Below are 15,080 nucleotides of genomic sequence, written 5' to 3'. Positions count from 1 at the left end.
AGGCAGATGGAGGTGCAGCATCAGAAGAAGAGAGGAGGGGCCAGAGGGAGGTCCAGCATCAGGAGAGGGGAGGTGGGAAGGTCATGGAGGTGCAGCATCAAGAGAGGGGCGGTTGAGGGCAGAGGGTGGTGTGGCATCAGGAGAGGGAAGATGAGGGGTTGAGGGAGGTGCAGCATCAGGAGAGGGGAGGTGGAGGGCAGAGAGGTACAGCATTAAGAGAGGGGAGGTGGGGGGCAGAGATGTGCAGCATCAGGAAAGAGAAGAGGCATGGCATAGTAGTGAGTTATGGAATCAGCTAGGTTTTTTTCAGTCTAGTTACCGCATGTGGAATGTGTAGCCTCTTCCTTTTCTTTAACTAGGTGGAGAATTTACAGCCTGAAATAGAAAATCTTGTGAAACAGCTCCAGTTTGAAGTTTCTGTTTACGGAAAGCAGAAAGGGTGGTCTGAAAGAGTTGCCAGGTGAGTGTGTGCTTTATTTTCTGCTTAAGCAGACAGTAAAAATTACCTTTTATTTTAATACTAGTAAAAAAGGCCCGTTTCTGACACAAATGAAACGGGCGCTAGCAAGGTTTTCCTCGGATTGTGTATGTTTGTGAGAGTGACTATGTGAGAGACAGAGTGAATGTGCGAGTGTGTGTGTGTGACAGAGAGAAAGTGAGACCGGGTGCGAGTGTGTCTGTGGGGCTCATTTTCAAAGCACTTAGACTTACAAAGTTCCATTGGTTATTATGTAACTTTGTAAGTCTAAGTGCTTTGAAAATACGCCTCAATGTGTGAGAATGAGAGTGTGTGCCAGGGTCCCCCCTCCCTCCCTGTTCCAGGGTCGTCTCCCCTCCCTCCCTCCCAGTTTCAGGGTCTGTCCCCTCCCCCTCCCAGTTTCAGGGTCGGCACCCCCCTCCCTCCCTCCCAGTTTCAGGGTCCAGGCGCCCCCCTTCTGTCCGACGTGCAGGCTCCCTACAGTGTATGTCTGAGTGTGTATGTGTTTCCTTGGATTGTGTACATTTGAGACAGTGTGTGTATGTGAGAGAGTGTTTCTGTGTGTGAGAGATGCAGTGTGTGTTTCAAATACCATACAAATGTGTGTGTGACAGTGAGTTACAGTGTGACAGAGTATGTGTGTGTTTGTGTGTGGCTACAACTACCATGACCCGTTCCTTCCCTACCTCTCCTTCCGCCCGATGTGCAGGCCGGCCACCCCCCCCCCCCTTTTCGTCCGAAGTGCAGGGCCTCCCCCGTTCTGTCCGAGGGGATGTCCCCCACCCATTCCGTGCGTGGTGCAGGTCCCCCCTTCCTTGCAGTTTCTGACACCCGCGCGTTTTCCACAGGGGCGGGCAGTGCCTCGGGGTTGTTTGAAGAACGGTTTTGTAAGTCAGGGAACAGACATTAAAGTGAGTGAGCGTCCCCTCCCTCCTTAACGTTATGGGTCCACGTTAGTAGTTTTTCGGATGGCCTCCGCCATCTCCGCACTTGGCTTCTCTGCGCGCTCCGGCTGTCCCGGTACCACCCTCGCTCAGTCCCTCCGTCTCGGTTGCACTTTCGTCCCTCCCTCCCAGTTCCAGGTTCATCGTCCCTCCCTTCCTCCTTCCCTCCCTTCCAGTTCCAGGCCCCTCAACGGTTCTGACAAGTGAGCTGTGCTCCCCAGCCAACCAGCAGATGGAGATAGAGAACACTGACCTGCAGTGATGTCATTACCAATATAAGGATGGTTGCAGCTTGCACAGTCTCTCTCATGTGGCCTGGCTCTCTAGGGTGTAGACTATGGTCTGTAACCCAGAGGACAAATTTCATTGCCATGTTGCTGCTCTTAGGGATTGATCTATAGACCTTCTCCCTAACTGAGCCTGGAGAAGTCCCTTTCCAGGGTTGCGATGTGGCTCTTGGGTGAGTGTGACACCTTTTCTGTTAGGTGCCCTGCAGAGTCACATTAGCAATGTTATTGTGGTGGGTGTAGGGTACTGGGCTATACTCCCATGGTGCTTTTCCCCCCTGCTAACTGGGTCAGAGTGTGCCCTGTTTTGTTTCCAGTAGTCCATGAGGTAGTGGCCATTTTTGTAAGCCAGTTTTAGATCCCTTTCATGTGTTACCCACGTTAGAGAATGTTATTACCTTGAATGTGGCTGAAAGAGGGCATTGTACACCATTCTGCCAGTTCTGACCTACTGCTAATCTCAGTACCAGGGAGACTCTTTGCCAGTGGGGCAGAACCTCTGATCTGCAGTTAACTGTGAGTAAACGTACTTATTCAAATAAAGGACTTTTCAAGAGATTAGTCTTCAGGTTGTCAACTGGTGTGCCAAGGTTATACAGCAGCAACAAGTCCTAGAGATCTGCGTGTATGCAGGTCCCTGGAGCACTTTTAGTGGGTACCGCAGTGCACTTAAAGCAGGCGGACCCAGGCCCATCCCCCCCTACCTGTAACACTTGTGCTGGTAATGGAAGCCCTCCAAAACCCACTGTACCCACATGTAGTTGCCCCCTTCACCCTAAGAGCTTTGGTAGTGTTGTACATTTGTGGGTAGTGGGTTTTGGGGGGGGGGTTGGGGGGCTCAGCACCCCAAGTAAGGGAGCTATGCATGTGGGAGGTTTTCTGAAGTCCACCTCACTGACTTGTGTGCAAGGACGGTGAGCCCTTAGGTCCCGTAAGGCCCCGAGGGACCTTAAGGAACAGCCGTGCAACCCCAAGTCTTCACCCGCGGCGACCGCCGTTCCACAAGGGTTGAGCCCCCAGCTGCAGGCGGTCAACGGGACTTCAGGAACGCGGGGTGCCGCGCTGACCCGGACAGGGACCAGGAGAGCAGAGGGCAGATGGAGAAAGAGAACATCCAAAAATGGGCAAAGTTCAGGGCAGGCAGCAGACAACGAAGTCAAGATCCTGCAAGAGGTCGAGGCAGGCAGCGAGCAGGGAAAACCAGGAACAGTCCAAAGGTCAAAACCAGAAGAACAAGGAACGCAGAGGAACACAGGAAACAGGCCTCGGGAACAGAACCAGAAGCAAAGTTCTAACTCAGTCTCTTCCTTTAAGACTGCACAGCATCAGCCGCCCCGCCCCCGCAGGTATAGCCAACCAACCCGAGCCTGGCTATTGACAGAGCCCTTCTGATTGGCTCTGTCTGCCCAATCCAGCACCTCAGAGGCGGAGCTCCAAACCTCCGCGCCCGGGAGAGACAAGGACGCCGGCCAATGCGCCCGGGCACCGCCTCCTCCTCCAGCGCAAACACTGCCCCCACAACCGGCGACCATTTGGCCGGGCTAAACCGTATTATCGAAAAAAAAAGATGGCCAATTTTTAGATGTTTTTCTATGAAGTCCAAACAGCAAAACAGAAAGTACCAGGAGCCTTCAAAAAAAGGAATAAGAATTTTTAATCGAATGTAGATAAAAATCAAGGTAAGGTATACACAAAAAGTAGCACATATGAGTTTATCTTGTTGGGCAGACTGGATGGACCGTGCAGGTCTTTTTCTGCCGTCATCTACTATGTTACTTTGTATGTTATAGATGAAACAATGTTTCGGCGCACAGCAATATGCTGCACCACCGTGTTATCCCTTTGTACAATATCAAAGGAGATACTCTCACCAAACAACTTCTGGTCACAAGCTCTTGAGAGTGTCTCTCCTTTTGATATTGTACAAAGGGATAGCACGGTGGTGCAGCATATTGCTTCCAGCCCACAGCCATACGTTTTTTGCTACACTTCGTGACCCCTGACGCAGGCGCTGTGCGCCGAAACACGGACCCTGTCAGATCCATTCTAGGATTGTTTCATCTATACATTCGATTAAAAATTCTTGTCCGTCAGAAGTGCGTTCAGATCATAAGGTGGCCTGTCAGGGGCGTGTTAAGGGTGTAATCTGAGCGTTCCTAACACTTGGCCATTTTTCTGCCCTAATGGAACAAAACAAAAACATCCAGGGCTATAATTTGGAAATTTTGGTCTAGACCTGTTTTATTATCGAATAAGCCACAAAAAAGTGCCCAAATGACCACTGGAGGAAATCAGGGATGTGACCTCCCCTTACTCCTCCAGTGGTCACTAACCCCTCCCACCTCCCAAAAATGTGATTTAAAACATTACTTACCAGCCTTTATGCCAGCCTCAGATATTATACTCGGGTCCATTAGAGCAGCATGCAGGTCCCTGGAGTAGTCTAGCGGTGGGTGCAGTGCACTGCAGACAGATGGACCCAGGCCCATACCTCTCCCACCTGTTACACTTGTGGCAAAGGCCAAGGTTGGACACCCCTGGTAAGCACATTTACTGAATCCCCTGCTATAAATGTCACTGCATGCCACTGTAAATATACTAAATAGCACCGGTCCCAGTACAGGCCCCTGCGGCACTCCACTATTCACCCTCCTCCATTTAGAAAAATGGCCATTTAACCTTACCCTCTGTTTTTTGTCCAGTAACCAATTCTTAATCCCGTATATACGTCTGGCAGATGACCATGGTCCTTGTTCAGGATTTTCCTCCATGCTCGCCTTTAGAAAATATCCAGCCCCAGTAGCATACATATGTTCTCACACAAGCTTACAGCTGCACATGTTTGTACTCTCATATTCTATAAAACACACATGTACATTACAACTTTATCCATGCTGTGCCGACACTACACCCTGGGAACATCTACACATGGTGCATATATGCATATCTCCCGCTTCCCCATTGTAGTGAATCTTCCTTTAAAACCTTGAAGGTCAACTTGAAGGCCTGCCTTTGTAGTCAGGCTTTCGGAGAGTCAGACTGATTAGATGGCATGAGGTTCACCAGCTAGAGACCTTGCTTGTCTTTCTAAACTGTATGGTGTGAATGATGATCTTTACTATTTTTAATTGGAGTTCCTTTCATGTTTCAATTTTTTTTTTTAGCCTGTACACCATTCTGTACTGCTTTAGCAGCTAGAGTTGTTTAGCAAATCAAAATAAACTATAATCTACATGCCCTCTTGTTGGCACACGTACTTACACACATGTATACAATCGCAAAGTTCCTAAAAGCCCTTTTCTGCATGTAAAAGAGGTTTCACACGTGGAAAAAGTTTCCTCAAGCTAGAGCCAGAGGATTGTGGCTGCTTCACATGCGTTTGGCCTCAGGCAGTAAGGAATTGTCACCCTTACTTGGAGTCTCTTTCTGTAAATTGCTTTTGCTCTCTTTCATTTAGATTCCATTTCAGAAAAAACTTGAAGAGGATCATTTCAGGGTTGTATGTGCGAGATAACTGCCATCCATTCAAGGCCAGCCTGCTGATGTGGATTCAGATCCCCATGTGGGTCTTCATGTCTGTGGCTCTGCGCAATTTGAGTGTGGGGGACACTTCATTCAGGAGACGGTAATGTAAATTTTGGTTGATCTACTGTCTCTGCATGTCTTCTAACCATTTGTAGCTGCAGAAAGTGTAGTTCTGTGGACTGCAGGGTAGGGAGCTACGGTTCTTTTAAAGTCACAGACTGGTTGGCATTGCAGAATAAGCATATATGTCTGATGAATATTTGGTGTGTATACCCTGTAAAACAGACCTCAGCGCTGCTTATGCAAATTGGATTGCTTTGAGGAGTAGCCTACTGGTTAGTGCGGCGGACTTTGATCCTGGGGAACTGGGTTCAATTGCCACTGCAGCTCCTTGTGACCTTGGGCAAGTCACTTAACCCTCCATTGCCCCAGATACAAAAACTTAGATTGTGAGCCCTCTAGGGACAGATAAAGTACCTGCATATATGTGTACAGCGCTCTATATGTCTAGTAGCACTATAGAAATGATTATTAGTAGTAGTCCTATTCCCTTTCCCTTCCCCTGTTCCTGCCTCAGTTAGCAGGAGTCCTGAGTAACAAGCACCACCACTGGCAGACCTCTACCTCTGGAGAATGTAGCATTTCTCTTCTAAACCATTTCATTAAAAAGTAATCATCATTTTGAGCTATCAATGGGAAAGTATGGATTGCTGAGATGTGGTTGCATTTCCAAAGTGAAAAGAATGCTTGAGGCCATTCCTGTTGCTTTGTGATATGTGGGTCTGCCCAAGACTAGAGGCCAACCAAATTTTCTGTTTGGCTTTGTTGCCAAAAGTAAAGTAGCCCAAAAATCCATATTTGGCCTTGGTTTTTCTTTTGGCCAAAAATCCCAGTGTATCTTTAGCTGGAACCAAAACTTTGTGCTGTGCCCATAGAACCCTTCCTCCTTCCTTCCACAAAAGGAGCAGCCCCTTCCCCTCTTTCTCAAGCAAGAGCAGCTGTGCTCCTGGACTCCCTCTCCTCTCCCCCCCCCCCCCCCCACCAAGAAACTCCTACCCACCCTTAGACCCCCCCCCCCCCCCACCCCCCGTCTACCTAACACTGACTGGTGTTTTACTGGTAACATAGTAGATGACAGCAGATAAAGACCTTACAGGTCCGTCCAGTCTGCCTGTTGATTCCTAGTCACTCCTGCCCATGTGGCTCTGGTGTCCAAATGGCTGCTGCAGCCTCAAGCAGTAGACTTGTGAGACCGCCAATAGAGGTCATGGCAACCATTTTGACAGTAGAGCCACTTGGGTAGGAGTGACTGAGGATCGCTCCTGCCCCAATGACGCCACTAGATGAACCAGTGAGAGGTAGGCCGTGGAGGGGGCAGGGTCCAGGTTATAGCTGAACTGAGTGATAAGTTTTGGTCACAGATTTGGATTTGGTGACCCCCCCCCCCCCCCCCCAAAAAAAAAAAGAAAGGAAATTGTTTGAGTTTTCCTCTACCTAGGACACTAGATATACCATGGAGTCAATACGCCTAGATTCTGAGGACAAGCTGCTGAAACTGGGTGACGTTGGGTCTTGGAGAACTTCTGTTCTCAGCCTATTGATGTCTGGGCATTGGAAGAGGGAAGCAGCCACACTGTTTGAAAGCAGCTAAGGTTGGGAGGCCTAATGGCAATGTGTTCTTCCACCACCTTCCCTCTCTCTGGCTTGCACAAAGTTGTTGTTTCTGCTATGGGTAGGGATTGTGCTTCTCCACTGGAGCCTTTTTGTTTGGTCCAGCAACAACAACAGCAGACCACCACAGACTCACAGAGCAACTGTAGAAAGCACAATGCCTGACGTGGCCATATTTCACCTACAAGGCTGTGTTGGGCAACTGTTGACCAGACATAAAACAATAGATAAAAAATAGTTTTTAAAAAGTCCCTTTACCAAACCATTTAAAATAATAACAATTTAAAAAAAACATGTATACTGTTTGTGCTAAAAACAAACAGAAATCAACCGAAGTAACCAATTCATTAACCTGTCAGCCAAAATTCTGGTATAAATCTTTGTATCCACCCCCTAGAGTGAGATTGGACAATAGGAGCCACAGAAAGTAGCATCTTTTCCATCCTTAGGCAGTATCGTCACCCCAGCTAATCACATAAAATAGTATAGTTTACTACCCTCTTCCAGCAAATTAAATAACTCCAGAAAAGGCTGAATAAGTAAGTCTTGGAAAAGTTTATAAAACTTAACAGTAAATCTGTTCAACCCTAGGGACTTTCCAAGTCTCATAGTCCGAAGGGCTTGTCTAATCTCTAAGCCAATAATCAGTCTAACAAGGCGCTCCCGATGGATGAAGCTACCTGCTTAATACAGATGGAATCCTGATAAGTGTCAATGCTAACATCGTCCCCTACATGATCGGGGGTGTATAACAGTATGTAGTACTTAACAAATCGCGCTCGTATATCCTATTCTCCCCAAACCATCCCGCCCATCAGCTGTTTTAATCCTCAGGAGGTTGTTCTGCATTCTGCTAACCTTTAACTTATGTGCCAAAAGTCAGCTAGCCTTATTATTAAACTCAAAGGAACATTGCTTTAACCAATTGTAACCGATATTGGAGATCTTCTGCCTCCCCTGTCCTAAAGCCTCCAACCGTAGCCACAGGTCCCTCCTCCCCGGCTGTTGTTTATGAGCAATCTCCAGTCTCTGTAAAGTAGTATGAATTTCCCCCACCCTCATCTTTTTAACAAAGGTTGCAGTGGAGATAAATTAATCACACAAGTAGCTTTTAATCCTCCTACAAACCCTTCAGGGGAAACATCAGGTCTACTGTTAAACCTCAAGTACTCCTCCAAACAATTACACGCCCACTTCACTATAAGGGGGTCAACTAATAAAGCTATCATTGAGCCTCCGATATACGAGGCCTGGAGCTTTAGGCACTCTCAGACTGTAATGGACTCAAATTTGGATCCCATTACTGCATTCAGCAACCCCTTATCTACAAAAACATAATGGAGGAATAGGAGTGGTGGACAGGTGAAAGCATGTGTAGCCCCTCTGCATCGGATGTAACCACTGCCATATGTCCACCACATTAAGGGAGGTCTACAAACTGCTGTCTATCCTTTTTGCTATAACTCCCGTATTATGCAGCCTTGGTGTACTAGTTAAATTAAAGTCACACTCACCACCTACAACTAAGTGACACTGGTTTTTCAAAATAATGTCCATGTGAAGTTTGAAAAAGTCCCCCTGATTTTCATTAGGCACGTAAGTTAACCAATGTATATTTTGTTCTATTCACTGACACAACTACCAATAAAAAAAATGATCCTGTATGTCTTGTTTGATCCAGAAGACTTGCACTGAGATAGAAACCTAATAGTTGTGGGAAACCGGGCATCAGTTACATAATGCTATGCCTCCTTAGTAAGGGGGTCTCCTGAAGAAAACATATAGCACCTCCCACCCTAGAAAGTTCCCTAAACAACATTGACCTTTTGAATGGGGCGTTTAAGCCTCTCAGGTGATCCCATAGTACTAACAGACAGCAGCTACTCTCTGATAACTCGGCCCCAAGAACCACACCCCCTCCCCCTACTTCTCCTCTCCCAACCAAACTTCCATGGGAAAACATAATCTCCCACCAAATATTCATGGTTTGACGTGGATTTGTTACTATTCGTAAACTGCGTGCTATTCGAGGATATGTGGATGAAGAGAGCTTTTTGAAGATGCTTTTTATGGCACAGTTTGATTATGCTAATGCTGTCTTGGCAAGTATTACCAACAAGAATATTAAGAAACTTCAGACCCTTCAACACGCTGTGATTAGGGTGTTGGGTCAGGCTGTTAGATTTGAACATGTCACCTCCGTTATACATAATTATCATTTGCTTGCCTGTATTTTACAGGATTCAATTTCAGCTAATGGTTTTGACTCGTAGAGCAGTGTATGAAAAAGTGCCTGTGACGCTCACTAAATTAGACAATATCAGCCGACGAGGTTACTGCGATCGCAAGATAAATGCTTTTTGGAGATTCCCCCAGTCATGGAAACTTGTTTGATGCCCACAAGGAAGGGAGCGTTTTTTTTCTTTTTAGCAATTTCCATGTGGCCTGCTTGCCCGCAAATTTTGCAAGATGTTCAGTCTCTTACACATTTTATGCATTTGTTGAAGGCTCATTATTTTATGAAGGCCTTCTTGGCCTCATTGTCTGAGGATCAGGGAATGGCCAGCTCTTTTATCTATGTAATCTCGCTGAACCTCTTTGGTATGTTGTCATCCTTAAGAAGTAAAGTAATGTAGTCTGGGATCTGGCATGGTTTGGTTAAATTTTTTTTTAATGTATGGGGTTTTTTTGGAGGGGGGGTTGAGTGATCTGTGTGGTTGAAGCCTTTCCTATTTTAAATGGTATTTTTTTTCAGTCTGTTAATGATGTACACTGCTATGTTCTTGCTTATAATAAGCCAATGCAGTATAGAAAGTTTAATAAACTATATGCGGTCCCAAACCCCCGCATTCCATCCCACATCCACTCATTTGCCCTGCACCCCCCTCCCAAACAGAGACCTGTTCATTCATCAAAATGATAGAGGGGATGGAACTCCTCCCATATGAGGAAAGGCTAAAGAGATTAGAGCTCTTCAGCTTGGAAAAGAGACAGCTGAGGGAAGATATGATCAAGGTCTACCAAATACCGAGTGGGTATGGAGTAGGTGGAGGTGAATCGATTTTTCACTCATTCAAAAAGTACAAAGACCAGGGGGACACTCAATGAAATAGTATGGGAATACCTTTAAAACAAATAAGAGGAAATATTTTTCAAAGAATAGTTAAAGCTCTGGAACTTGCTGCCAGAGGATGTGGTTAACAGCAGTTAGCGTATCTGGGTTTAAAAAAATGTTTGGACAAGTTACTGGAGGAAAAATCCATAGTCTTATTGAGATGGACCATGGGGGGGAAGCCACTGCTTGACCTGGGATTGGTAGCATGGAATGGTGCTACCATTGGGTTCTGCCAGGTACTTGTGACATGGGTTGGTCACTGCTGAAAGCAGGATACTGGGCTAGATGGACCATTGGTCTGACCCAGTATGGCTATTCTTATGTTTTTATACACCTCACACGCCCCCATACCCATCCGTCTGTTTAAGTCCTGCATCATAGCCTCCAAAAGACTGTAAAAAACTGGGCACTGAAACAAGATTTAGTTTTAGAACAAGGCCCAGTGCCATACTCCAATCACCGAAGTCCAGTGCTCACTCCCTTCTTGGCTCTGTGGCCTCACTGGTGCACACTCCTATCCACCTTTTGCCACTGAAAGCCTGTGAGTTTCTGGCGGACATCTAGCTGCTCAGCACTTTTATTTGCTATGGGCGTTAGATCCGCACTTTCCTTCTTGAGTACATGGCATCATCCACTGTGGCAACTCTCTTCTGTACACCATATTACCGTGACCAACAATCCCAAGGAAAATATCCATTTATATTTCCACTGAGCACACTGCATTGCTTTAGTAACATCTCGAAATGCCTTGTGCTTTTACAGCGTGCTTTAAGCCAAGTCTTGATAAACCGCAGACTGATGGCCATGCCATTGAAGAGGCCCTGATTCTCTGACTATACACATTTAATCACTTCTGATCAGTAAATTGTGGAAAACACACTATAACGGTACATGGTTTATCTGCAGTTTCGGTGGCCCTAGAGACCTATGCACCCGCTCAGTGGGAATAGACAAGGACTCAACCTGTAAAAGCCATACTGAGAATGATTGAACCACTTCCTCAATATTCTTAATTTCAGCAATCTCACATTATTCCGCCTGGATCTGTTCTCAATGTTCTCCAGTTTGGCCACAAGCTCCTGATATTTCTCCTCGTAGCACCTCCACTCCACACTGAAGCTCCGACACGGTATCTTCACAACCATCCTATGGGTCTCCACTCCCTCAATGTGCATGCCCATGTCAGCAAGATCTGCTTTTAATGAACTGAATCCTGTATCTGGGTCTTCATAGAACCAGTTTCACTTGTCCACCATCCATGCCTGCAAATTGGTTTTGTTACTGCAGCCAATACCTCCAGCACCATCGGCTCGGAATGCTCAGCTGTCGGACTCCAATCTCCATGGAGGTGCCACGGCCTTCCTCCTCCACCAGACATGCGCCACATGGGACTTTGCTCGTCTGGCGGTCTCCTACTTAGGGGCCAATTTACCATCCTCCAGTTTCTGTTTTGATGCCATACCGTACGGCCAGGTTAACACGGGCCCCAGTCTAAGCTGTGGGGGGTAAGAATCTCTAGGATGGGGTTTGCTCAAGCTGACGGCACAGCATGTACTCTTAAGTGTCCATCTTACTCGCTGACGTCACTTCCTCCTCTGTCTTTGATTATTGATTTACTTATTGTTTTATATATGATCAACAGTTACCCCTGGTGTAGCCTTGTAGGCGAAACATAGTCACAATGGGCATTACGATTTTATTGATGTATTAAAACTTTCTATACTACTATTGCTCTGTGATTCTGTGGTGGTCTGCTGTTGTTGCTGCTAGATTTAGTGTAGCAGATCCCTGCCTTTTTGAATGGGGAGGAGTAATGTGAATTGTTAGCAGGCTTGAAGGGTGATACTGTACAAGCACAGTAAAAGCATGTATAAGAGTTGAGGCAGTTTTCTAGCTTGTCTGTGCCTGTGATTATGAAATTGTAGTTATGTGAGTGAATAATGAATGCATTATTTGGGGGTATGGGGGCAGTTTATGCTGTGTACACGCAGATGGTGGCAGGCGGAGCACTGTGGTTCCAGACCTGACTCTGCCGGACTCAACATGGATTCTACTATCTCTCTGGGACTCCTCAATCTGCTCATTGTAGAGGTGAGGGGTTTTTTTTTTTACTTAATTTTCTTAAGCTATTGTGCATTCTTGCTGCACAATAGACTGAAAACCATTTTACCTCGTTCTTGGTAAAAGGTAGTAAGCTTACTGTAATTTGCATTTAATGTAGATTCCACTACAATTAGTTAAACTTTTCAAAGCTTCAGGAAAAAGGCGACAGTTGATTGCCTTTGGATGCTTGTTGGTCATTAATTCATTATATTGAAGAGGGTCCCTCAATACAGAGCTGGCTGCTAATCACAGCCAGTTGTTAAGAGGATAATAAATAGGAATTTTTTCCCTCCCCTCCTCTAAGAATGTCTGCCAGTTTTGAAGATGGTCGGTACAGCTGCAGCAAAGAAGGGAGGTGTAGTGCTGCTGTACAGGAGTGGGGGAGTAACCTAAGTGGTTAATGCAATGGCCTGACAGCCAGGGAAACTGCGGCTCCTTGTGACTCTGAGCAAGTCCATCGCCCCAGGTACAAAATAAGTACCTGCATATAATATGTAAACCCATTTGATTGTAACCACAGTCCCTCCCCTTTGTTGATCTTGTGCTGTCCGCTGCGTTGCAAGGCCAGAATCTTGTAGCTGCTACATGGTGGCATTGGTTAATGCCTGCTTTTATCTCCAGCAAGGTGAAACTCAGGGAGGGAGGGCGAAAGAGAGAAACATAATGGATAAAGAAGGGAATAGTGAAGATTGATAAGAGTGATGGCTGAGGAGTAGGGAAGGCCTGACTAGAAAGGATGAATGGGATGGTAAGAGAGACCTTTTCTCTGGAATATGCTTCCTTTTATGTTTATATTTAGAGTCTTCTCTCTCACAGTTTAAAATAGCATTAAAATCATTATTTTCTGATGTAGATGATCATCTTTAACATTGATATTGCAGTATTGTATGGAATGGTCCCACAGTAGCTTGGAATCTGCTTTCATCCTTCCCTTATATTCTATTCTTTAGTTCCTGTCCTTTAAGTCTCTTTCCTTTGTTTCATGATGCCTCTGTTGTATTGGTTTTGTAGTTCTTCTAACTTCAATTGTAAACCACCTAGATGGTTACTTATGTGTGGCATATCACATCACATTTCAATAAAACTTTAAACTTAGATGTTGAAATGACAGGATGAAACAAAGGAACAAAGACAATAGCCGATAAAGTTACAGAAAAACACGTACGGGGGGGGGGGGGGGGGGGGAGGAGAGTGAGAAAATGATGAACAAGGCTAGAGAAGAAATGAGTATGTAGCTGAGAGACCAAGATCCATGTGGAGAATGTGGGATGATAGAGAATAGAAACAGAGGTTTTCTGTAATTGTACATTTAATTGATCTCATGTGTTACTTTTGTCATGTGTAATGTGCTGAAATGTATTCAGACTTTTGTGGGATATAAATTAAAATACATGAAATGAAAGGGGAGAGGTGGTGCAGAATAAGGGAAGAAGGTTCCTGCAGCTAAAAGAGGTAAGACGGCAGGTCAATGAAAGTAAACACCAGGTAGCTTCAGATCTCTCTTTCTGCAGTATGAGACTAATTCTGTCAGGAATCACCTAGTTTTCCGGCAGCAAGAACACACTTAAATGCCATATTTACGTGTCTTTGACACACACATTTTCTGGCTATCCACAAGTCTGTAGGTATGCACCAATATTTGATAGCACATATTTTAGGTGAGTTTTCACATGATGGAGATTTTGGCGGAGTGTGGGCAGGGCTCATATTTATACACATACAGACGTGGGGGTAACCTGAGGAAATACTTCTTAATGGAAAGGATGGTGAATTCATGGAACGGCCTCCCGGTGGAGGTGGTGGAGATGAAAATTGTATCTGAATTCAAGAAAGCTTGGGAGAAGTACATAGGATCTGTAAGGGAGTGAAAGCGAGAGTAAATGACATGGTTGGACAGACCTGGATAGGCCGTATGGTCTTTGTCACCCCTTCGATGAAATGTAGTAGATTTGGTGAGGTAAGATTTCCCTTTACTAAATCCATGTTGGTTTTGTCTCATTAATCCATGCTTTTGAATGTGCTCTGTAATTTTGTTCTTTATAATAGTCTCTATCATTTTGCCCGGCACCGATGTCAGGCTCACAGGTCTATAATTTCCCAGATCACCTCTGGAACCTTTTTAAAATATTGGCGTTACATTGGCCACCCTCCAATCTTCTGGTACCATGCTTGATTTTAAAGATAAATTACATATCACTAACAATAGTTCTACAGTTCATTTTTTAATTCTGTTAGTACTCTGGGATGAATACCATCCGGTCCAGGCAATTTGCTACTCTTCAATTTGTCAAATTGTGCCATTACACCTTCCAGGTTTACAGATATTTCATTCAGTTTCTCTGGACATCAGCTTTGAATACCATTTCTGGCACCGGTATCTCTCCCAAATTTTCCTTGGTGAAGACTGACGCAAACAATTAATTTAATCTCTATACTATGGCTTTGTCTTCCCTGAGTGCCCCTTTTACCCTTCAGTCTTCTAGCAGTCCAACTGATCCTTTTGCCGGCTTCTTGCTTTTAATATACCTAAAAAAGTTTTTACTATGTGTTTTTTGCCTCCAACGCAATCTTTTTTTTCAAAGTCCCTCTTTGCCTTCCTTATCAGCACTTTCTTTGAAGAACCATATCCATTTCCTTTTCACCTGCTTTTATTTATAAAGATCGATTGCGCTTTTTAGAACCCTTTTCAGTTTAGTTTGAAATCTAGGACTGAGTTTGGTGTGAATGGTTTGCTTTTACACCTAAGGATCACCAAAGGATCACTGATGCCCATCCACCTGGACATTAGACACACTTTCTCCATTGGACTTCATATCCAACATATGCACAAACTTCTCAAATGTCCTTCTACTAGGTGATACCAATTTACACCTAGACAAGCAATATGATGCAAACACCAGGCTTCTAAGAAACTTCCTGAACCAATGGAACTTCAAAATGGCACCAGCCATCTCATC

The 15,080-nt window shown here is 45.2% G+C and overlaps 1 protein-coding gene across 1 annotated transcript in view; it reads left to right on the top strand.

Annotated features, from left to right (window-relative positions):
* Positions 1-15,080, top strand: part of LOC115460410 (cytochrome c oxidase assembly protein COX18, mitochondrial-like) — a 43,461-nt gene that overhangs the window by 17,677 nt on the left and 10,704 nt on the right. Inside the window, 5 exon segments of the mRNA XM_030190189.1 lie at positions 360-460; positions 5,167-5,331; positions 11,975-12,033; positions 12,036-12,071; positions 12,074-12,111. Coding sequence (XP_030046049.1) covers positions 360-460; positions 5,167-5,331; positions 11,975-12,033; positions 12,036-12,071; positions 12,074-12,111 — 399 coding nt within the window.

This window comes from Microcaecilia unicolor, chromosome 1 (assembly GCF_901765095.1).
Source record: "Microcaecilia unicolor chromosome 1, aMicUni1.1, whole genome shotgun sequence".
Lineage (NCBI taxonomy): Eukaryota > Metazoa > Chordata > Amphibia > Gymnophiona > Siphonopidae > Microcaecilia > Microcaecilia unicolor.
The sequence above is the reverse complement of the archived record's forward strand: the minus strand, read 5'-3'. Positions and strand labels throughout refer to the sequence as shown.